Source organism: Fopius arisanus, unplaced genomic scaffold (assembly GCF_000806365.1).
Source record: "Fopius arisanus strain USDA-PBARC FA_bdor unplaced genomic scaffold, ASM80636v1 scaffold00097, whole genome shotgun sequence".
Lineage (NCBI taxonomy): Eukaryota > Metazoa > Arthropoda > Insecta > Hymenoptera > Braconidae > Fopius > Fopius arisanus.
This window is the reverse complement of record NW_011887836.1, coordinates 25,125-48,643: the sequence shown is the minus strand read 5'-3', so window position 1 is coordinate 48,643 and position 23,519 is coordinate 25,125. Positions and strand designations below refer to the sequence as shown.

The 23,519-nt window shown below is 38.4% G+C and overlaps 1 protein-coding gene across 6 annotated transcripts in view; it reads left to right on the top strand.

The window, feature by feature from the left end:
- Nucleotides 1-23,276, top strand: part of heph (polypyrimidine tract-binding protein 1 heph) — a 72,651-nt gene extending 49,375 nt beyond the window's left edge. For 3 of the 6 annotated variants that reach the window (XM_011312154.1, XM_011312158.1, XM_011312159.1), the window contains 11 exons: nucleotides 4,763-4,948; nucleotides 9,180-9,323; nucleotides 14,821-14,872; nucleotides 15,547-15,605; nucleotides 16,424-16,655; nucleotides 16,763-16,983; nucleotides 18,252-18,285; nucleotides 19,285-19,377; nucleotides 19,469-19,685; nucleotides 19,757-19,898; nucleotides 19,979-23,276. In XM_011312154.1, coding sequence (XP_011310456.1) covers nucleotides 4,763-4,948; nucleotides 9,180-9,323; nucleotides 14,821-14,872; nucleotides 15,547-15,605; nucleotides 16,424-16,655; nucleotides 16,763-16,983; nucleotides 18,252-18,285; nucleotides 19,285-19,377; nucleotides 19,469-19,685; nucleotides 19,757-19,898; nucleotides 19,979-20,047 — 1,449 coding nt within the window. In that variant the 3' untranslated portion in view covers nucleotides 20,048-23,276. The remainder of the gene's footprint in view (nucleotides 1-4,762; nucleotides 4,949-9,179; nucleotides 9,324-14,820; nucleotides 14,873-15,546; nucleotides 15,606-16,423; nucleotides 16,656-16,762; nucleotides 16,984-18,251; nucleotides 18,286-19,284; nucleotides 19,378-19,468; nucleotides 19,686-19,756; nucleotides 19,899-19,978) is intronic. The other 3 variants (XM_011312157.1, XM_011312155.1, XM_011312156.1) reach the window with 3 other exon arrangements.
- Nucleotides 23,277-23,519: the final 243 nt, after the last annotated feature.

Genomic DNA, 23,519 nt, shown 5'->3' with positions numbered 1-23,519 from the left:
GTAGCTACCTCGGAAAATGGTGGTAATGGAACGTGACTCGTTTACCTTGTGTTATACACCTCTATTATGACTGCAACTTTTCAAATTAATATTACAAATTCAATTAAACTTCTGACCCATATATTTCTCTTCGTGAAAATAATACCTGCAAAAAAGAAGTGGTTAAAATTCAATGAAAATTGTTTCAACGGTGCACACGTATTTTTGACAAAAAAATAATAATAACAATAATAAAGCAGCAGATGAGGCATTAAATTGATCCCAGTGAGTAATATCACGTTTGGGACGTACCAAATTTGTGACCCAGAACGATAAAACTCAAGCGTATGTCTCCTTTGGTAGTATTACACGCGCGTTGGTACTCGGTGCATCGGCACCACCTGGAGTTTACGATGTGTCACGCCGACCTGGCCATCCAGGATGCCCTCACTTTCCGGTACGTTTCCCACGCATTCAAGAACACGTCGCGCCGAGAGACAACGCCAAAAGAATAAACAAAAATTCCATTCTCTTTTGGGTTTTATTCGTTTTGTTTGTGGACATGTCCGTGAGCACTTGACATATAACCCGGACAGATCGTATCCATCCCATTGCGATTAATTATATCATAATTGCAGTGATGGAAAATACGATAGTATATACACCAGTTGCAATCACTGATTTATCGCAGCGTCACCAATTTTTTATGATACAATGGCACTGGTGCAATACCGTCTGAATGCATTTCCGGTGGTGTTTCAACTGGCGAAGTCTCGCTTCAGTTTCTTTGAATATAGATTGGATGGGGTTTCTGCAGAGAGAAGAACTCACAGAAATACCAGTGTGTGTTGGTAAAGTTGGAGTGCGATTCTCCGCGGTTTTGGCAATCGTCAGGTTGACAAGTGGCCAAAACGCCACGCGTATTCTGGCACTGGCCATTTGAAAACCTTCGTACCTCGTACTTCAATGGGAAACGTGGTCGAAGTGCTGAGTTGGTTGAAAGAGGTTGAAAAAGTGAGGAGTACCTAGCCCCGACACCATTTCTATACAAACTTGTTCCACTGTGAACAGCTATCCAGTACATGTATTCTGATTGTTGAGCATAGTAGATACATACAGAAAATACAGTATATACAGTATATACAGTATATGCAGTATTTATTCCAACAATTTTGAAAATTCGATTGTTGAAGACTTCAATTCGACTGGTGCTCTCAAGTATGAATAAAAAATGTACACTCTAATAAGGGACTCAGTGAGTTGCAGATTATAAAATTGACCGACTTTTTTTTTATTCATTTCTCGGATTAAGAAAATCCCCAAGTCCCGCAGCAAGAGAGTTTCGTAAAGCTCCCGAAACTGCGATAAGCCCCAGGGCTTATTGGGTTGTAGCATAAATTAATTAAACCGAGGCCGCCATTCTGCGTGTACCGTCATTGAAGAGCATAATGTACGCATCTACAGGCAAATCGAACATTTATACCATCGGCTCCAGCAAATATTATTCATTCAGTCTCATGTACTGGTAATCGATAAATTCATCACTATTGAATATATCGATCCCCGGTATTTCGTTAATATTGGAAACACTACGCTTCGGTAATACTCGGACAAAGAATCACAAATTAAATAAACTACGCGGAATAACCGAGAAATATAGTAAATAGAATGAAGGACGCAATTGTAGGAGGACTCTCCACTGCACCATTCAAAAGGATTCTGGATACATACATATAAGCTTGTATATGTTGGTGATGTAGAGGCTGTATCAACAGGAAGCAACGACGTAGCAATGGGAATCGAAGCCGCAAAAAGCTCGTCGTAAATTCCAGGTGACTCTCCACCCTCTCGGATAGTGTAAAAGAGAGTCTGTGAAAAGCCGTGGAACGGCCCTGGATGCACTCACAGCCCCCAACTGGATTGCATAACACGTTGAAAATTTTGCAGAATGTTACCCCCACACTTTGCAAAAGCTCGCTCAAGTATCAAAAAGTTGATTGAAAATCCAATTCATCATTCAAGTCACTCTGACCATTTTTTTCTTCCATATCATTTTTTTTTATTCAAAATATTCCATTCACAGATTGAGAGATATGTAATGATGGGGTTCATGTATATCAAATGACAAGAATAAAGAATTCCCAGGAGAGAGGGATTGGCGCAGTGTTTTCCAAACGAATCCACTGTGCGGTGGCTAATCCGCTTTCCCTCCGGTTCGTATTAATTTTGGAACAAAGCTGAAAACCGGGTAGAAACGGCAAGAGCTTTTGATCGACAACAACGCCTACGTGTTATTACCCGTACACATTTGTAGACGTACAAATGCATTCGTCCTTGAATAATGCCAGATTATAAGATATCTGACAATTGCCTCAATATTTATTTCAACAGCTTCGGACTAATCCAGATATAATTCAATTACTTCATTACTACTCAATATACATATAACAATACGTATATTTAGTATAATAGAAATAGAAATGAAAACCCTAGGTTTGAGAATAGTCAATTGTTCTTTTGATGTAATTAAGTTATTTTGATTGCAGCGGGTTTATTCGTTCGGATTAACTGTTTGTTTTAAGTGGGGAAAGAAATGTGAAATAAAGATTTCCATTTGATTGAAATCCTCCATTTTTGTGGGTGCAGTGTAAAAAGCGCAATTCCCGAGGAATCGATCCCTTCGGGAGCGAATGGGGATGAGGAAATGGGTCATTCCTTGTGGAAGTAAAAAATATTAACTGCAAGATGGTAATAACCGGTCGGGGTTACTAATGATATTATATTTCTTTGATTCAGTCGGGGGGGAATATTATCCCCCAGTTGTATTTCCTTTCTTTCTCAAAAGTCTTGCTCCATCGGTCTAGCTCGCGGCGACATGCGCCCACTCTGCAGCTTAACCAGCAGACGAGTTCAAAGGTATAGTTCGAGACCGTGGATCCCTTAGGTACGAGGAATAAATTACATTTATACCATTCTGGTTTTGCTTCCTCTCGAAGAGGACTTCCTAACCACTGTACACTCCAGATGGGCTCTCTGTACTATCACACGGCTGTGGCAACCCAACGCAGTACTTGAAAACCTCTGAGGCACAAACCAGTCACTCTTGCACTATTTGAATAAAAAATTTACTCTCGCAGTTGACTCGCTTCTTGGAAAATATTTCACATAGTATTTCTCAAAGTGCTTCAACTTAATGATGAGAGTCATTTTCCTTTCGACGAGTTTTTATAATTTTTAGCATAGCAAATAGAACTGCGAAAAATGCTGTCGAAGTAACGACAGTACATCCAGTTTGCTATTACTTGTTAAAAGTTTTATTGGAGCAGTCCGGAAAAATAACGACCCAAATATCATTACATTTCAATTCAATTAAATTCGGTAGGCGAATTCTCCGCATATCAGCGATCGTTGAATTTGTCGAGAACATCAGAACAATGCAGATTGGAAAATCCATGAGTATTTCTGGATTTTCATGAGTGAATTCGTGCTAGTGTGGGGAGGCATGCATGGCCCATGAAATTTTTAACTTTTTTTTTTTTAAATTCGTTCAGAGGAAAAAGGCAAGATGGCGAGCGTGCGTTCCGTTATGGTGTGGTTAACACAAAACCCAGAAAATTGTAAAACCGTAGTTGAAAAAAAGGATAAAAGTTGAAGGGGTTGAGCATGTGGATCGTAGCAGTGAGGAAAGCTGGATATTAAAAATTCCTGACGAACGTTGCTGGAATAAGTGTCTTCTCAAAGTGGTCCAGTACATGACCACCGGCCATGATTCTCGCATGTTTGAAAATTCTGTTGTGGATCGGATAGCTTGAGTGTAATAGATATGCCCGGTTATACATATATATATTCATCATAGCTTGCAGCGGAATTCGCACACCGTTGAGAATTTGGTTTTGGTTTCATGGCAATACACACCAAACCCGATGCATAACAGGTACCAGCCTATCGTGGGGTTACTTGTTGTCAGAGGCCTACAGCACTCTCATCTCCTCTATAATACACACCGTGAACCATGTAAGAGTGTGCAATATCATCATAGAAGCTTGGGCTTTTGAGCCGAACTAGTTTGATGTACCGACGACATCGGGAGAGTCCAGAATCCCCGGCGGCTGGTTTACGCAAACGCAATTCCATAGAGCGGTTCTATGCTTCATTATGAAGAGACCTAGTGGAAACACGTTAACTGCGTTAGCTATACTAAGTTCGTCCATCCGCGACATTATATTCCGGTATATCCCAGCTAAAATACAACTGACTCTCTAAAGCTGTTTGAGCTACATGTGCATAACACCAATCTTTCCTACCTTCTCCCCTACGTGTGCATGATTTTGTCACCCATAACCCAATTTTCCATTGGCAAAACAATACTGCCCTTTTCCTTCCCCTTTCCCCTTTCACTTTTCCTTTCCCTTTCCCTTCCTCAACAATTACCCTTATATCACCTACCCCCCACACCATTGCAATAAATTCTCCATTAATTCTTTCTATCTGATATTGCTATTTAACTTATACATTCAATTTCACTCGACAACTCAAATTTTTAATCTCCTCTTTACTCTCCCGTGCTCTTAAAGTGCACACGGTTCAGTATAGATGTATAGAGCTGAGTATATCTTCGAGTTCCTTCGTCCATTGAATTCTTGTCCTCAGGGGAAAGCCCGGGCGAGCCGCAGCTCAACCCCGTGTATCGATTTCATTCAATAAAATAAATGATAAAGTAAATGGATGTTCATGTCAACGAAAAATTCCAGTATAATTGATTAATGTTTTTTGTATCTTTCAGGCATTTCTCGAGATGGCTGATGAGAATGCTGCCACGACGATGGTTGGGTACTATGCAGCTAGTGGAGCATCGCTCAGAGGTCGTGCTGTTTATGTACAATACAGCAATCATCGGGAGCTCAAGACTGATCAGGCCCACAGCAACGCGGTCAGTAGTCCTACCACAAACATCATCGCCAATGTCAACGTCAGTATCCATCATTCATTTATTTTTATTTATTTTTCTTTTTATTCTTTCGTTTATTTCCGTTTATTTCCATTTATTTCCATTTATTTCCATTTTCTTCGATTGATCCCTTTCAATATAATTTCCATCTTCACTAAAGCTCTCCATCAGAATGATTTAATATCCACCTAGCATTTATTATTACCGTTATTAATAATTTGTATTTTTTGGTTTTTATTTTCCCACGGGGGTTAGGGCTTCATTCTCTAATAATTAACGAATCTCGTTAGGCTTGAATGAATCGTTCCATTAGTGTGGTGTTTCTCCTCTCACTTTGTTCCCCAATTTTTTTTTTTGCCTCTGCTTAATGAAACCACTCTAACAAGTGGTTCACGTATTCAAAGTGCCTCGTCTTATCCCGTTTGTTGCTCGGTTAGTTAATTAAACGTTTGCGATACACCCCCCCGGCTACCACGAGATATTCACCACGTGTCTATGCATATATCTACGTCCAATCTATACCCAGTTTTAGTTTGTTGGATAATGGTTACCACATATGGAGGAGGAGATGGGGTTGCATTTTCCCTGGGTACACAACCACTTGGAAAGCATCTCCACCTCCCACTCCAAGTCGATCTCAAACACCCTCGACAAGCTGGCCCTGAGTTCCATGTAATTAACGGGGATATAATTTATGAACGAGGCCCCCGTGGTCCCTGGGATTATTTATCCAAAATATAACATAAACATGGACGGACGAGAAACTTTCTCTTCACATCAGGCAACTCAAGCCCATGATGCTAATTTATAGAATTATTATGTTGTATGCAGTGAGTGTTAATGCGTCACCAGGTGGTGTAATAAATTGGTGGGCTCGTGTATCCTTTTAGAGGTAGAAAAAGCCACTTTAATAGAGATCCTCTTTTGAGAAAAAAAAAGAGGTGAGAAAGGTGACGAGCGTTTAAACCATCTAGTACTCTCCAATACCTCCCACCACTGCGAAATTAATCATTCTTTATGCACCTCGGAGCTGTTATCATTGTGATTATCAAATTTTTTCACTCACTTTTATTATTTATTCTCAGCCATCTGTTCAGCTTTCTTTCTGCGCATTTTTTTTTTGCTGACTAGCCTGTTTGGTAATTAATTTAGCATCCCTCCGGCGTCGCCGGATACCAGTTTATACGCCCTGTCGTTTTCCTTTGTGTCGAGTCAAAAAGAGGAAAAATTAAAAGAACTTTTGAAAAATACAAAGTGAATTCTCCCATGATTCTCGTGTGCAGCATTGCCGCACACGATGAGAGGAAAATAATAATAATTGTGGAGTACGGGTCCGGAGATTTTCAAACGTTTTTCCGATTTTTCACCAGTGTGTCGCAAGATTTTGCAGATTGAGTATAAAGTAGAATAAAAAGGAAACGAGTGCTTTAGTCGAAGGGCTGGCAGACAGCCGAGGCCAGTCTTCACGATCCTCCTTATCCCACTCCGCTCCAATTTTCCCGCTTTTTCAATTCTTCTCGCTCTATAACCCCCAGCGTGCGCATCCACTCTTCAACACATGCTCATTTTCCCCTGCAATCGTGATCTGTGTGTAAAATTGTGGTCGTGCCTATGTGATCCCAGCAAATACATATCCGGCATGCAATTCACCTATTGTTTTCGCTCGCCCACGCGTGTGCCTCGTATCCCGCAGGGATACCTTTGAAACTTCTGCTTTTATACTCCTTCTCCATTAATCACTAATACATTATAATCCGTATTGATACAGACAGTGCATCGTAGTACATGAAGTGTCTTCATTTAGCTTAGACATGATTAAATTTGAGGGAAATCCACTCAGCGGTTTGTCAGCGCTTTGTACCAGCCATTTCCACTGATTGTCATTAAGGCGAAATGCACGAATTGAACCCAGTCTACATCTCAGTATTAAATAAACATTTTATTATTTTCCATTTGCGGGTGAGCAGCCGTGAGCTTGTCGAGGATTGACAAACGTGAAAATCTAGGACGTGGCAACTTCCGCAATTGTCATCCAGTGATGATGGTTGATAGAAAATGATTTAGTCGAGTCTGAATCTAGTTGGGCTAGCAGTGGTAGACGATTCTTCTTACGAATGCATCCCCAACAATGGGGCATCGTTGGCTTTGGCCTCCTTTTCCCTTCTGTCTCTGCGAGTGCAGCCCAGTTTTGTGGAAAGAGAAAGAGAGAGAGCGAGTGAGTGAAAGGGCTTGAGACGACGGAAACCTCGTTGCTTCTCTGGGTCTTAACGGCTTGCATATTTCACACCCTCCCAATGTTGGATGTACAGCCTCCCAACAATGGCACATTGTTATTCGGCCTGCTCGCCAAGAGAAGGGTGGCGCGGGTTTGTGAAGGGCTTGTGAAAGTGTACAAGGGAGCAAAGAGAGTAAGCGGCTACACAGTGAATGAATGAGTCGGAAAAGGAAAGGTGAAGGAGCCTGAGCCAAGAGGGTGGTTACACGGCCAAGATGGCGTAATATTTTTAATGGAGGGTGTCCTGGGTGATCTACGACGGCGCATTGTTTCTCCGAGACGCCTCATATATTATTTTACCTCCCTGCTCTTCACTTGCCCTTTTTCCTTCATATCTTCTTATATCATATACACATATATATATATATGTATATATATGTATATATATGCAGCTCATAAAGTAATTGTGGAGTAACAATTGTCCCTTCATTTGGCGGGTTTTCCTCACCTTCACTTTGAATGCATTCAATGGATTCAATAAATTGTCAACCGTTATTGTATGTAATGCCCCTGGACAGTTTCTTCACTGCTATTGGGACAGCCCTTTTGCCTCTAATCCGATAACGAATCTCTGCCGCACTCAAAGCCATCAACAATTTCACTCAAAGCGGGCCAGACTATACTCATTACTAGGGTAAATTTATGCGATTGCTCACTGTGTCGTTGCTCGTCCATTTTCGTCTTCAATATTCAAATTTGTTTTAACTTGACGACCTCCTCCTCTCACTCTCTCACCAAAGTTATACTTTGGAAAATACAACACACCGTGATGAAACCCAGAAGCACTATAAATATTAGACATATCAATTTGGCGGTAACAACTGTATTGGTGTTCAACCGTGAAAAGAGCCTATGTATATTAAAATGAACGAGGGGAGTTATAAACTCAGAGATATTTCAACTACCGTGGCTCGTCATGAAGGGGGGAAATAAGGGTACGTACTTGAGGAAAAGATGCAACTCTCGTAAACGTTCATTGTCGAATGAAGCCATTAAAGTTACTTTTTATTCGAGATGTATCATTCCGAAAGTATAACCTTAAAATTTTATATAATTGTTTGGCATTCAAGAAAATGGAATTAAAGTTCTTTGTAAATGAAATGTGTGTCGTAAAAAAAAGTGGGATAAAGGGGGCCTTTTCTCTCAGTGAATGTGTTACAATGTTGGTTCAGCAGTACTGAGTACAGAGTACATAGTATATAGCTATATAAGCTCTTTTTGAAGCATGCTGAGGACGTACGTACACTTCGGGAGCCGTTAAAAGCTCACGCGCTGCTTGCAAGGAAATCGTCTGGTATAATGGCTCACGCTGGCGTGTAACAATCGTCTGGGCCACACCAAACTGAGCCATCAAAAGCATCACAGAATGTAGGATGACTCAAACGAGAATAATACGATATGGCTCCAGTGGAGTGCAGTTATATGACAAAACTAACATTTTCCCTTTTAGACTTTCTTCCCTCAGCTTCACAAAAGGAATGAATTGATCATTTCTTACCTGTCGCACTGCTATAATTCCCTTTCATCTGCAGTTTCTTCCCTCTCCCAGAATTTTATCTGCCGCTCCAGCACATTCTCTCTACACAGACTCGAAAATTCATTAGAAAAATAAAAAAAGAAGCAGCCCGGAGTAAATTCGCAGTCGTAAAAGACTCACGAGCCTCAAACAAGGGAGAAATTGGCCCTTTCCTCAATCTTATTCTCGCCGCTCTTGGATAGAACAAAAAAAAACAGATGGGAAAATTAAAGGGTACATGGAGAGCGCTAGATTGAAAATCATTCTGTATTAAACATTTGAAATTCCCTTTTCTCGTTAATCCTTTGAAACGAGGTTGATGTATTAAACGTTTACTCACTCTGTGTTCAGCGCATCCGATGCATAAACTTGCTTCGGGCTCATATCTTAGTGAAACTGGTATTATTTGCATTTTGTCTTAGTAAACTAAAACAAGGATGTCATCTGATTTATGTCAACAGAACACCAACACGCAAGTGGCATTGCAAGTTGCCCAGGGACAGGCGGTGCAGAGTCAAGGAGATACACAGGGTGGGCCCAATACTGTCCTCAGGGTCATCGTGGAACACATGATCTATCCAATATCCCTGGACATCCTGTACCAGGTAAGTGAAATTACCCAAGATCATGATGTGTGTATTAAAAAAAATATCGCTGAGACTATTATCAATTTCGAAATAGGATAAAAATGAGTGTAACAAAAGGGAAAATGCCTAGTCATTGGAATAATGAGTGAAGAGTTTAGTTAGTGGATTGATAACTACCATGTAGTTTCATAAAAAGTGGTAGAAAAATAAACTAAAAAGGGAAAAAAGGAAACAACAATTTGTCGAGCAAGTGTGTAGGAAAACAAGGGAGGGATAAGTAGGTGTACCACGTGGGTGCGTCATTAGGGACGTCGAACGAAAGCCTCGAGATCCCCTTTGGGGAATGATGCAGGGCCTCCACGATATGGGAGAAGGGATAACGGGAGTGCTTCCGGTTCGAGTTGAGTGGTCCATGCATTTTTAAACGCTTCAAAACCTACTATTTCTCTTTTTCTTCCCCCCTCCCACAATTCCAACGTTTTCTCTCGTTGGTAACATGCCACCGAGAGCTTATCTCCAACCCCAAACTCCAAAAACACGTTAAATTATATTAATGATATTTAATAACGAATGAACCCAATGCATTTCCAAAGCGTTGCGTTAGTTTTTCTCCCTTGATAATCGTAGAACGTTAAAAGCGTGCTTTCCCGGAACATCTTTAATCTCAGCCAAGGGCTAAGCAGGGCTTAACCAAAGACGTAGAAACGCTTCTATGTAGAAAGCGACCTAGTTGTATTTTCAGTCACTCGTCATCCCTGCGTCTCCTTTATTCTAGTACATTACAATAAAATAGTGTTTGTACTACTGCTTCCGAATTCAAGCATTGCGATTATTCAATTTCAAGTGCGCTATTTTTCATGGCTCGATTATTAACTTTGGGCTTGGCCTTATTGATCTTTCCATTGAAAATTCCACATTTTTAGAAGCAGAACCACCAATTTTCTGTTATAGGAAATTTCAAATAACTTTTCTCGAAAAATATATGCATAAATCGAAAGTTTTTTAACGATGACTCAAAATGAAATTATTCTCGCTCATTCAACGAAGGATTAATAGGTTCGGTTCAGTGATCTTTTGACCGAGTTCGAAGGCAACCATTACGTTATTCGTTTTCTAAAAATTCGCGGCCTTTATGTGGATCCAATGTTGGCCCAAAATTCGCTCAAAATTCTACTCCAGATTCAACTGAATACCTCAAATAATAAATAATATTCACTTGAATATCCTAAAAAGAAGAATTCAACTAAATAGAAAACCCCTTTCTCTTGAAATCTGAAAATTGTGAGACTGAGATATTTCTCAGTAAGAAATATTCTTAAAAATTAAGTCAATCCACTTGTCCCTAATCGAGTTGTATGTTTCGCTCTTAAAATTACTTTTTTAACAGTATATGAAAGGCATAACGATTCGGAAGCATATTGCTAATTTATCAGCAGAAATAACTCTATCCTATGAAGTCATGAGAAATATTCCACTTGTTTTATTCTTGTTGTTCAGTGGTATCACAATGACTCGTGTAATAACACTTCTACAATTGGCTGACCACTCCCGTGTAATACTACTTGAACCAAAACCAACTATTGCAAGTATCATATGTTACACTAATATCGACGGCAATGTCTAATCCCACTTAAATTACTCCTGCATTCTAGACTCAATTTGCAGCCCAGCAAATGGGGCAGCTTGGGTTTGGTAAGCACACTTGCCGCTGGGTATCTAGCCTTCAGAGACTCGGAAATAACTTTCTCCTCGCGCTTGAGTTAAATAACCAAGGAGCTTTACTTGACGCTCTCAGAGCAACCCTTGAGAAAACAACAATTCATTTGAACAGCGATGAAAAGCTTTTACACAATTTTCTAACCGATCTTTTTATCTCACCATCATCCATCCAATCTTTTTTTTTTCACCCCTCCATTATTTTGCTTGTCCTCCGTACGTGAAAGCTCCAGCTGTGGTTTTTCCCTACTGGATTTGTCCCGGGCTTAATTTATATCGACGTTTTCCGGATTTTTATCCCTCTTTTTTTTTTTCATTTCTCTATTACTTGTTTTTCGAATGCACCGATATCCAACTTTACGATCAACCCTCGCTCCAATGCCATTCGAAAGCTCCCTGAAACAGAAAAAGATGGTGGAAAAGAGGGATGAAGAGGTGGTTTCCTTTTCGGAACAGTCAACCGAGCGACACGAGACCCAGTGCCAGAGCAACGCCGTCATCCAAATATTCAATTTTCCACTCTCGAGAGAAACTTTGAAATAACCAATACGCATCACCGAATGGACAAGAACAAAATAAAAGGGAACGAAGAGTAGTCATAATGCTGAAAGAAGTGAGAGAAAAAAAAATACTCCAGATGGAAAAATAAAGTTGAATTGTTTGTCTTTAAAATGTAGAAAAATTTGTTGTCTCTGCACTTCACTCGAGAAACTTTCGTTTGAATGAAAACTTTGACTTTTCAACGCTCAGACTGAAGTTTCGAGTGGCGTCAAGTTTTTGGTTCATATACAGTTGGACGGGTATATAAATGCTCCTTAGGGTAGATGTATCTATGGTAAACCACCTGGGATTCAACACAATCTCGTATTCAGGGAGAAAGTACTTGTCTCTTTGCGCATTGAAGTGCAGCCGAAGTTTTCTTTATTCATTTCCATATTTTCCCCTGACTAATCAACGACAATGGATTTCACATTTGTAACTAGATAATATTAACGAGTACATGATATTGCGATTCCATTGGTGTATCGGCACCACTCTATCCTGTGTCAACAATATGGTACTTGCGATTACAGTTAAAGTGCTGTGGCGTCATGTAGTATTTTCATAACATTAGAAGGGCTGAGTGACGGGGGCTCATATATCTATATAATTAAACAGCATCGCGAATTAATGACTGTTGCGGTGGCAATCAATAACGAAACGACATTGACGTGTAACAAGCCGCGCGCACGTATACTAGACGTGCAAACCATATACCATATACCATATCCCGGTGATACGTAATCCCAAGCGTCGATTTTCCAACTGCCCCTGTTCTGCTCACACATCTCCAGATACTAGACGAATCGTCGTTCGCCCATGTAAGCCGACCGATACACATATAGAATTCAATTTCCAATACAAGCTCCAGAGAAGCATTTCTTATCCCTCCCCCCAAGCTCTCATCCTTGTACCATGTATCGAGGAGACGAACACAAATGTTCAACCTCTGGCCTCCATAATCCGCTTTCTTGATCCAAAAAAAAAGCCCAAGATAGAAAAAAAGCTCTGCAGCTACATGGAGATAAGCTGGCCAACTTAATGGTGAAACATTTTTCTTCGCGGCCATAAAAACACATTTTTTCTTATGGTTTAACAGCACGCGCTAAAAAGCTGCTTCGCATTTATATATAAATGAATAGGGCAATTAATATCCGTTTGGATGAAATGAATGGATGAGGAAAGGGTCGTATAAAGGGGCTTGATATAGGATCGATGAAAAAATATCAAGGGGGGTATTGATACGATGGAGAATATTATAGTGCGGCCTCCAAGCTCGAGCGGAAGCTATCGGGTCGAGGAAGATTGCTCGCGTGCCGTTGGCTTTTCTTTCGATTTGAGAGACCAGTGGCAAAAAAATGGGCAAAAGACGGTGGAGAGTTGGGGTCTCAAGTGAAAAATTCTTAAGCCCACATCTCGGCCTTCTAGTCAATGGGGTTTTGTAGCCCACCTTGCCCATTTCCTTTTCTACCGTCGATTGAAGAAGGAGGGAATACCGATGGGACATGAGCCAAGTCGAAACAATGACACGATAAAGCCGAGGGAGATGGAAAAATAAAGTATTTGATGTAGCTTATGGCTCTGGACCACGGATGGCGGCCCTACCAAGGCAAGTAGAGGCTGGCCGACGAAAACTAGCCATTTTCGTCGGCCAACCTCTACTTCTCTCTTCTTTACAGTTGCACTCGAAACCTACATTTTCATTTTTTAGTTGTTACTGTCAAAGAACTATTTTACCCTCTCATTCTATTCACAACAGGCCACTAGCACGCGATAGTCTCAGTCCTGGAAAACCATTTGTGTGCGTTTTTCCGCGGCAAGTTGATTTCCCACGGGATTTCTATCCACGGTATAGGTGGCCTGACGAGAAAAAAAGTGGGAAAAAGGAAAAACTCAAATACCGCTGAGAAAACAGTGCGGTTACTCCATTTTCACAGACCAACCAATTTTATCCTCATTCCAAAGATCTTGTGAGAATTTTCCAAGTGCATTACGAGTGCAATTGTGACCCTTGAAAATTTAACTAATTTTTATATTTGGGGATAATCTATCTTTGAAGTTTAAACCCTATGAGTTCAACTTGGCGAATTATTTAGGACGTGTTGGGAACAATATTCGCCAAATTAAAATTCCCAATTAATTCAATACCGTTTTTTTTTTTATTCTCCATTGAGTGGACTGTTTCACCGATAATTATGATGTTGATTAATTTGTTTCCAATGCTGTTATCGCGAAACAGCAAAAATTATTATTCTGATTTTGCCCGCGGCACAATCTTCCCTCGCCTCCAAACGTCCATCGAATTGTCACTGGGGCGCATGCATTGATTTACCCGCATTCAATTTTCAACGTCAGTTTCAATTGCTATCAATGTGACTCGGCAAACTCAAACCCAATTTCGGCTCCACCTATTTTCAATCCTATCAAGACGAGGGATAGGAATAACCGGAAAAAGATTATGACATAAAGTATCTTTCCAAATTTGTATGTGGCAAGAAGAGATATCAAGTATAATTAATGGTTTTAATAGGAAATGGCAAAATTTTTCCATCTCCATTCAGCTCGGCCGTAGATTAAAGACAAATAATCGACGACTATTGGCCGAACTGCCAAAAAATAACGTTTAACTCCTGAAAAACGACAATAACAATGATTAATTACTTTAATGGATTCAATTTGTCAGACTGGGCTGTGGATTGAATAATATTTGATAAAGAGATTGAATGCCGATTACGGTAAACATTTATGCATTGACTCTCGTGTCGAAGCTACACAGGTATATACTACTCGAATGAGTGCATCGTCTGTCGCTTCTCATACCAAATACGACAATTATGTAGGTAGGCCATTCGTGATAAGCGATACGTTTATTAATTTTGTACGGTACGTAGCGCAAAGGGTTGATATACGCACAGCAATATCTACCTCTCTCTCATCACGGCATTTCATCTCCCTCATATTGAGCCCACACATGCTGGTAGCTATCTCCGATGATGTAGAGAGAATGCCACGATTATTTGTATGCACCTGTACATTTCCCCTTCCAGCCCCACCCAATCTATCCACCCAGTTACAAGCTCTCATTATACATAATCCAATGCATTCAGTATTTGCCTGACCGCAGGCTATTTTTCCATCTGTGAGTATCATAACTTATTCCAACAATTCCCAATAAATATGAAACTTTTCATTCTCTCACCGCCATTTGGCGTATTTGTTTATTCCATTGATTTTCATTATTGTATATTTTACTTTTCAGATATTCACTCGTTTTGGAAAAGTCCTGAAGATTGTAACATTCACTAAAAATAGTAAGTAGTAATAGTATTGTTTAAGTACTCCATTGTTTATTTGAAAATAGGTGGTTTATAGGTATACGTTGTGTGAGAGATATGCTGGGTTGAGCTTTCGCACCCGTTAAAGTACTTTCGATATTGCGTCCCAAGTATGGCGAAAGCCCCTCAAGGGCTGTCTCCATATACCATCATATACTGCTAGAGTAATACATAGGTGGCCTTTTTCCCTAGCCTGCATCTCTTTTGCTACGTTCCCTAGTAGTGGCCCCGTCGTCGCCTTTCGAAAATTCAATTTTCCATCGTGCAAACGAAAGCCGTACTCTTTGGATGTGTATGCACTCATAGCTTTTTTCTCTCTCTCTCCCCCACCTTTCTCTATACCTCTTTGGTTTTTTTTTCCTCTTGCTTCTTCGCTCCTTCAACTCCAGCATCGTATGACTAACGTTTACCTTTCTTACTATTACAATAAAAATCTTATAAATTATGGAGACAGTCACTGGTGCTATTCGTCGACTTTATTCCATTTCTGTCTTCCCTTTTTCCCCTCCCGAGTGTGCAAAAAAAAACTTTGATGTATCTCATGTATTTCAAAGTATGCATAAGGTGCAATCCTCCTCCATGAATTCAAAGTTTTCACAAATAATTTATCTCGTATGAACTTTTCACTCATTCAAAACCCCTTTTTTCAGGTACATTTCAAGCACTCATACAGTATTCGGACACGATGTCTGCGCAGACTGCTAAATTGGTACGTATAGCAATTTATTTTTCCTCGCAGACATACATCCCCCTTAAATTTCCGGCATGCACATATCCACCTGGCAAATCCTTTGGCTGAAAGAACCACCTGAGAGTATTCTTCTGGATACATCATACTCTATTCTCAATGTTTTTACCCTCTCAACCAAACGAACCGATAAATTTGCAGTCGAGTACGTTAATGTTAATGTTAATGTTAATGCATCAGCGATTAACGGGTCATTGATTTTTAATGTTTGGGGTGTAAAAATAAAGGAACATGGGGTCAAGTGAGAGTCAAAATCCATAATATTGTAGTGGTAGGCGAGTATTATAGCGAAACTGCATGGGCTGTTGTAAAATTTATCAGTAACGCGCGTAATTATGTACGAAATTCATTAGTACGTACAAATATGCACACTGGGATTGTATATGGACTCGTCTATTTCCAACCACCATACAACACTGTTAGTGGGGGTATACCGGGTGTGGAACGTTATAACACATATGCTCAGCATTCAGAGTATATAGAAACGCCGAGTAACCCAAGTCAAACAAAGGCAGTCCATGTTTAAAGCAAGTACCTAGAGCTCAGCGAGTGCACAGTTTCCAGTATTGTGCGGTGAGCATGTTACTGGGTTATTAATGAAAATCAAATATCATTGTATACGCGCATTCCAGTGATTAGTCACGATGCACGAATTTTCCTTAGATGTCCGTCATTCCGGTGATAGTGAGGTTTCAGGGTGTCAATGTTTTCAAATGCAACATCCAATTAATTTCATTTACTTAATTCATCTAATTTTGGAATTCAATCGACAATTGCAGTCTCTCGATGGCCAGAACATTTACAATTCCTGCTGTACACTTCGCATTGACTTTAGTAAAATGCAGAGTCTCAATGTCAAATATAACAATGACAAATCACGTGATTACACAAATCCAACGCTTCCAACTGGTGATCCGAATTTGGATGCAGCATCTTTGGCACTAGGTGGTGAGCTACTTCCACAGTTGTTGCTTGGTGCAGCAGGCTCGCAGCCAAGAGCACGTTTACCTGGTAAGTATCGAATTGTTAAGGATTAATTGGTGAAAATGTCACTTCGAATTGTCGACACTAAGTTGGAGAACTTGTGTGATTAATGTAATCTCATGAATTGCCTGAAGTAGAGTCAATTACAGGAGCACCAAGCGTACTTGCATCGCCATTTGCTGCGATGCATGGATTACCATCGCCCCTCGCTGGTCCTTATGGGAATGGTGTGGCACCAGGTGGTGGAATTGCTGGACTCGGTGGATTTAGTCTAGGTGCTGGAACACTTGGGGTCAGAGTACCTGGTAGCCCTCAAATTTCATCGGTTCTGTTAGTCACCAATTTGAATGAAGAGGTAAGTCAATGCTAATCCATTTTCAAATCTCTCCGCCGGTCTCAAAATCTGTCAATTCCTGTTTTCCTTATTTTTCTTTCACTCTGCAATTCTCCTCGAATTCATTGGATCCAATTTGATAAATCCCAGTCAAATGTGCCGCCGGTCGGAAACGAGAAGTTCTTTGCACGAACACTTGAAAGAAACTGCTGGACAACTTTTTTTTTGCTGTATATATAAATTTTTTTTTATTTCAATATTAAATCAACAAAAATACGAAACTCCCTGATTTTCCTACTCTTCTCCTTGCCCTGCAAACTCCATCTCTTAATTTGCCTATTTCATGCATTAATTAATACACACATAATTTCAATGCTGGATAGTTGAGGATAATTCGCGCAGGTCGCGTCTACCACGGGCTCAGCAAATTTAAAAAAATCTGGAGCTTTCATTTTTGCCCTTTACTTGTAATCAATTCAATTTATGCCGGCCCCAGGGTTTTTATGCAAGTTTGCGTATAATATTGCAGTTCTTGATTAACGAGAAAATATCAATTTAATACAAGAAAATGTCAATAATTGTTCTCGATTTTAATTATTTCCTGGCTCCTTTCCGTTCGTCGATATTATACATGTAATACGATTTTTAAATTATTTTTTATTTTGATTTCTTTTTATGTTACACTCTGTTATACATTTGTTTACTGGCGTATACTCCTCTCCTCTCCCCTCTTTGTTACCACGATACTCTCAACGTGTCCTGGTGCCCGGTGAAAACCGCTATTAAACATTCAAGTGTGATATAACATTTTCAGTCAACCGAAAAAAATGGAAATAATATTTGCAAATAAATATACGATTTAACGCTCATAAATGTGAAATAAATGATTAAAATAATGGGTGATCACCGGGTACAAAGGCAAATCCAGCCAATTGTTATTGAAAAAAAATTTCGCAGCTGCAACTTGTCACTACTATTACTGTAACTGTGTGTTTACTTACTATTCATTCGTTTGTATCGTGCGCACAAGCTTCACGATAGTTTCAATTATGTTGCTTCATCATTTTATTTCTCAGTTATTTATTTTTTATTAATCATCAATTAATTTCCTATTCTTCTGTCACTCTATCTCCGACACCATTAATTCATCGTCCGAAAGGTCAATAACAATATTTTATTGGTTCTCCTTCTTAAAATTTGAAATTCACTCGAGAAACTTGTGCGCTCCCGTTTACACTATTTTTACACTATTTACATTACTGACTGGACTCTGTCTGTTCTCTGTGTAGATGGTCACGCCTGACGCTCTCTTTACCCTGTTTGGTACGTCTCCACATTTATATTATTAATTATATTACATTATTAATTATTATATTTAAAACAATTATACAAATTCACTTTTCACTTACAACTTATTCTTCAATAATATTCCAATTACAATCGATGAGATTATGAGCTTGTCATTAATCACATGTAATTGTAATATTTTAAAAGGTCAATGAGTTTCCTTTTTTTTCACGTTTTTTTTTAATAATATTGACCAATTTCTTTCCTCATGTAATAATTCGTAATCAAATGAGCCGCAGAGAGGAGTCTCGAGGCTTTGAAGATTATCAAATCCATAACTGGTTCTCGTATCCTACCAGAGGCGCATAATACATCCAGTTATGTTGTGTTCTCGTTTATCTCTTTAATTTTTATTTTTTTTGTTGTTATTTTCTCTCGTCTGCTCTTCAATCATTTTTGTTTCAAATCCGCATTGTTCCTATCCGTTGTCTAATAATCATTTCAATGGTTCAATTTGCTTAATCATCAAATTAATTTTAAGCTCCTACTATTGACCACTGCCTTCTACAACTGTTTGTCGTGTCGAAAAATTGAGAAGATCAATTCCATAGCTACCTATGGTCATCAGTTATAAGTATTGAAGAGACTCCAGTCAAGTTTTTCCACCTCTCAAAAGTCATTGTCTCCCTGTACAATTTTATTTCACTTCATCAATGATTTATCGATTAATATCAATTATAGTTACCTTCATATTGACATAAGCTTTTGCTTTAGTAATAATTCATGTGATTCTGTAGGAACTCGATTACATTAATTTTATTCGGTTTAATTCATGCCTGCTAGTTTTTCGTTAATTATACAAAACGATAGATTATGATGAATAGTCATGCATGATCTAAACCTCGCTCCGATCGTACCCAATAGACTGTTTTGTTTTTTCTCAACGAACTTATCGTCCCAATTGTTATCAATTTTATTTCGTCAACCAAGAAGCAACCGGTCAGTGATAAAAACATTTGCATGTTACGAATCTAGGCGTTTATGGGGATGTACAACGCGTGAAGATTCTATACAACAAAAAAGACTCTGCCCTTATCCAAATGGCCGAACCTCAGCAGGGTCACCTAGGTAAGTGATCAAGCATCATCCCTCAACAAAATTCCTCTACATCTTCTTAATTACTAATCTTTATATATATTACATTGCACTTTGAAATCAGCTATGACTCACATGGACAAGCTTCGAGTGTTTGGAAAACAAATCAGAGTAATGGTCAGCAAGCATCAAACAGTTCAGCTGCCAAAGGAAGGTCAACCCGATGCAGGTCTCACCAAAGACTACACCAACAGTCCTCTCCATCGATTTAAGAAGCCCGGCTCTAAGAACTATCAAAATATCTATCCACCAAGTGCTACCCTGCATTTATCAAACATTCCGTGAGTATCTGTTACTTTAACAATACCAATTACAAATGACAAGATTGATAATTGTGATATATTGATGACAGAGCAACGGTGACTGAAGAGGAAATAAAAGATGCGTTTACCCAGAATGGATTCACAGTGAAGGCATTCAAATTCTTCCCAAAAGACAGGAAAATGGCTCTGATCCAGATGCCAAGTATGGACGAGGCTGTTGCAGCGCTAATTGTGAGTTACTTTGCAGTTGCATTATGCTGTCTCGATTAAAGTATTACAATGCAGTATTAATGCGGTATTATGTATTTCAGAAAATGCACAATTATCAACTGAGTGAGTCAAATCATCTGCGAGTGTCATTCTCAAAGAGCAACATCTAACAACACAAGTTACATCATCAACACGTAGAGTCGCAGTGTTTCCAGCCGTTCGCCCTTGTCCGCTACTGGTACTCCAGTGCCCTATATGACTGATTGTCCAACGGACTAAGCATATGACTATGTATTGATGCATCAATATTTTTGACATTGTTACTGAAGTCTCGCAGACGTCGAACGTCAAAAATACGAAGCATGGTTCAATGAAACATCATTTTTGGTTTACCGTCGCAGCTTGTCACATTCCGAAGTTGAAAAGTATTTCTGAATTCATCAACTTTAGTAATTCGCTTTATTTGGCTTTCGACATTTGAAAGCTTCTGTGACAGGAGAAGAGGTGAATATTCAGATGAAGAGATGAAAATTCTGGTGAGATATTGAGCGCGATTTGTTATGGAGCAAACTTATGTGGAAAACAATGAATTTTCGAAACGGAGAGTGGAAGATCGATTGATTCTCTATCGAAGAATTGACGTTTCAATGAATAAGCTGACTACATGTATTCTAGGATTTATCGGACGGTCGCAATAGCGGCCAAAATACAGTTGCTGGTGATTATTAATAATAACTATTATTATTGTAATGATAATGATTAAGGGTTTTTACCATTAAGTGATACAGAGGAGGCAGAGTATCATTGGAAAATGATTGAATGAAAATCTAATCGCATTTCAATATTATGAAACTACATCATTTTCACTTTGCTATAGTTTAGATGTAACAGTAAAGTGAAGATGATAAACAATAAGAATAATTCAATGCCAATTCTCAAACGGGACCCTTTGCAGTTTTTTGGAGGTGTTGAGGAACATTTCACCTGTGGAAATCGATTTATTCATTTCTATATCACCCCTTTAAACTGCTATTTGGTAATACCCATCGTATTCCGTTTATCAGGGATTGATTGAAATTGGTGGATAATCCCATGTTTTCCTAGTCAATCGTTGATAATCTAACCGTTGACGGAAGACCGCGGATTGGGAGAAAAAAATTAATAACAAAAATGCAAGACAATCGTGCTGATATTTTTTTTAATACAAAATCGGCACATGTGGTACAAATGAGTCCCTAAAATTGTATTCTTCATTTTATGCCGTTTTTTACATTTTCTTTATCACTTTGCTGTCAATATTGCCGTGGACCATCGTGAATTCTTTTTTTTTTCTCCTCTCATTTAGTTGTAGTAGATATTTAAAAAATATTTTTTCGTGAGTATTCTTTATACAAGTACGTACACGGTTTTGCACGTTAAGATTATTGCTTTTTTTCTCATTATCATTTACATAGTTGTCTTCATATCTCTGTGTATTGTCACTTTTTAAGAGTTTTATATTTACACTTTCCTTTTTTATCATGGCATTTTTAAAGAGTGACCGTCAAACATATCGTCGCTTTTGAATTTTCAAATTCGTCGGATAAATGGATAACAGAATTCTAATTTATATTTATCACAAAAAAAAAACGTAAAGGAATAGTTGTGGGTTGAAGAATACACTATTCAAATATACCAAACATGGCCGTGAGGATATATAATGGAAAAATTGTCTTCCACCAACAGCTGAACACACAATCATTATCCTTTAACTCGAAATGATATATTGTTAGCGGTGAAGAATCATTCGAAATACACCTCCCAATTTTATAATTAGTTGGATATGTAATATTGATCAGGGACTATGCACTTTCAAGCAGTGAAAAAGCGAACGTAAATGTAATTAGTTTGAATACTTATATTTTAATCATTAAATTTTCAACACCAATTCGATGGATAAAAGTTATTGTATGATGAAACGACATGATAGAAGGAAGAACTCATGATAAAATAACGCTTCGAATTTAGATACTTATGATTTAGTCTCACAAACTGGCCTAGTTTTACATTCTTTAATGCTACATAATACCATTTCATCGAAACTATCAAGATAAAGAAATAAAAAAAATGCAGAAAGGTGCGATAAATATCGTTGTAAAATAAAAACAAGTTCATTCAAAGTTATTCAGCAAAGGCTTAGGTGTGGAATCGATAGCCACGAGTGAAACCATTAATTTAGAAAATGAAAAATATGAAAAAAAAAATATTAAAAGCAAAGAAAATACAACAAAAAAAAAAGGTAGAAGGAGAGAGAGAACATGCAAGTCTTTTTTGCGACAATCGAAGAGAGTTCGGGTCAACTCAGTGAAGAGAGAGAAAAAGAAAACAAACACAAATAAGAGAAACTATATATACAAATCTAAATGCTAAGTAAGCTAGCTACGTTTCGTCTATTAGACATGACGTTCTGTTGGAGTCAATTAACATTTCAATGGTACTGTAATTACGGGATACAACCGCGTGCATCCAGTGTAAATGATGTGTGAGCGCGAATATTTTGCATGAATGATTTTGAAGAGACGTAAATCTTAAAAAAATTATTGAGAAAACAAAAAACAGAATAATATTATAAGCGAGTGCCGGCCCAGGTAGTGGTGTATGTGCCAAACTAAGCTTATTATTCAATCAAGATATAACAGGAGATAACATGGGAATGCCTTGGTAATGAGTCTCCCAATGTACTGAAGTAACGATGAATTTGAATATTATATATTTGTGTAACGACCAAAAATTGCAATAGCTGAATGAATAGAGGGAGATAAATACATCTTACAGCAGCCGGCATGAGCGAAGGGGCCAGTCTTTGAATCTATTATTTGTGTCTTTAGAATCTCCAATTAATTGAATGAAGAAAGAAAAATGTAGTTATCAAGTAGTACTCATTAATCAACACTTGTAGATCTATCAAAAGTATAGCATTAAAAGAGAAGGACGTGACCGGACTATCATGCACTCACATGAACACAAAAGATAAATGAAAACATTAATTTGGAGTTGAACTAGTAATGAGGAAAAAGTGAGTATTCATACACGCACACCCACGAGAAAGAATCCATTTGTTCTAGTATTATTTCTTCCAGCGGTATATTATGAATAGTTAAGTTGAATTGCCTCTTTTTTAACGTTATATTTGTACGTTGTATTTTTTCTTCTCTTAATTATTACTATTAAGTTGCTCCTGTAGGTCTTCTGAAATCGATTTACGTGTCCCGACATCGGTGATAATTTTTTTAAGCCTGCATTTTATTATTACATTATTCATTATTTTATCATTATTGCCGTCATTGAAATTTTCGGTGCTTCCTTATATAAAAACAACAACATTTGAACGAGAAAAATAATAATTCTGATTTTTTTACATGTTTTTTCTATTTATTCTTTCCTACGTTATCCTTCGTTAACAATTTATTCATTTTATTGATTTTCTTTCATCAATTTTTTTTAATTTTTCAGTTTAACTACACCTTGAATCAAATTATGAAATAGGATATAGATAAAAAATGAATGCTAAAGACTTGGAAAGAGGTGAATATAATTTGATTCTTGGTACTGATAGTTTGGGTGAATTTAGTTTTAGTGTCATTTAAAAAGGGAGAACTGAAG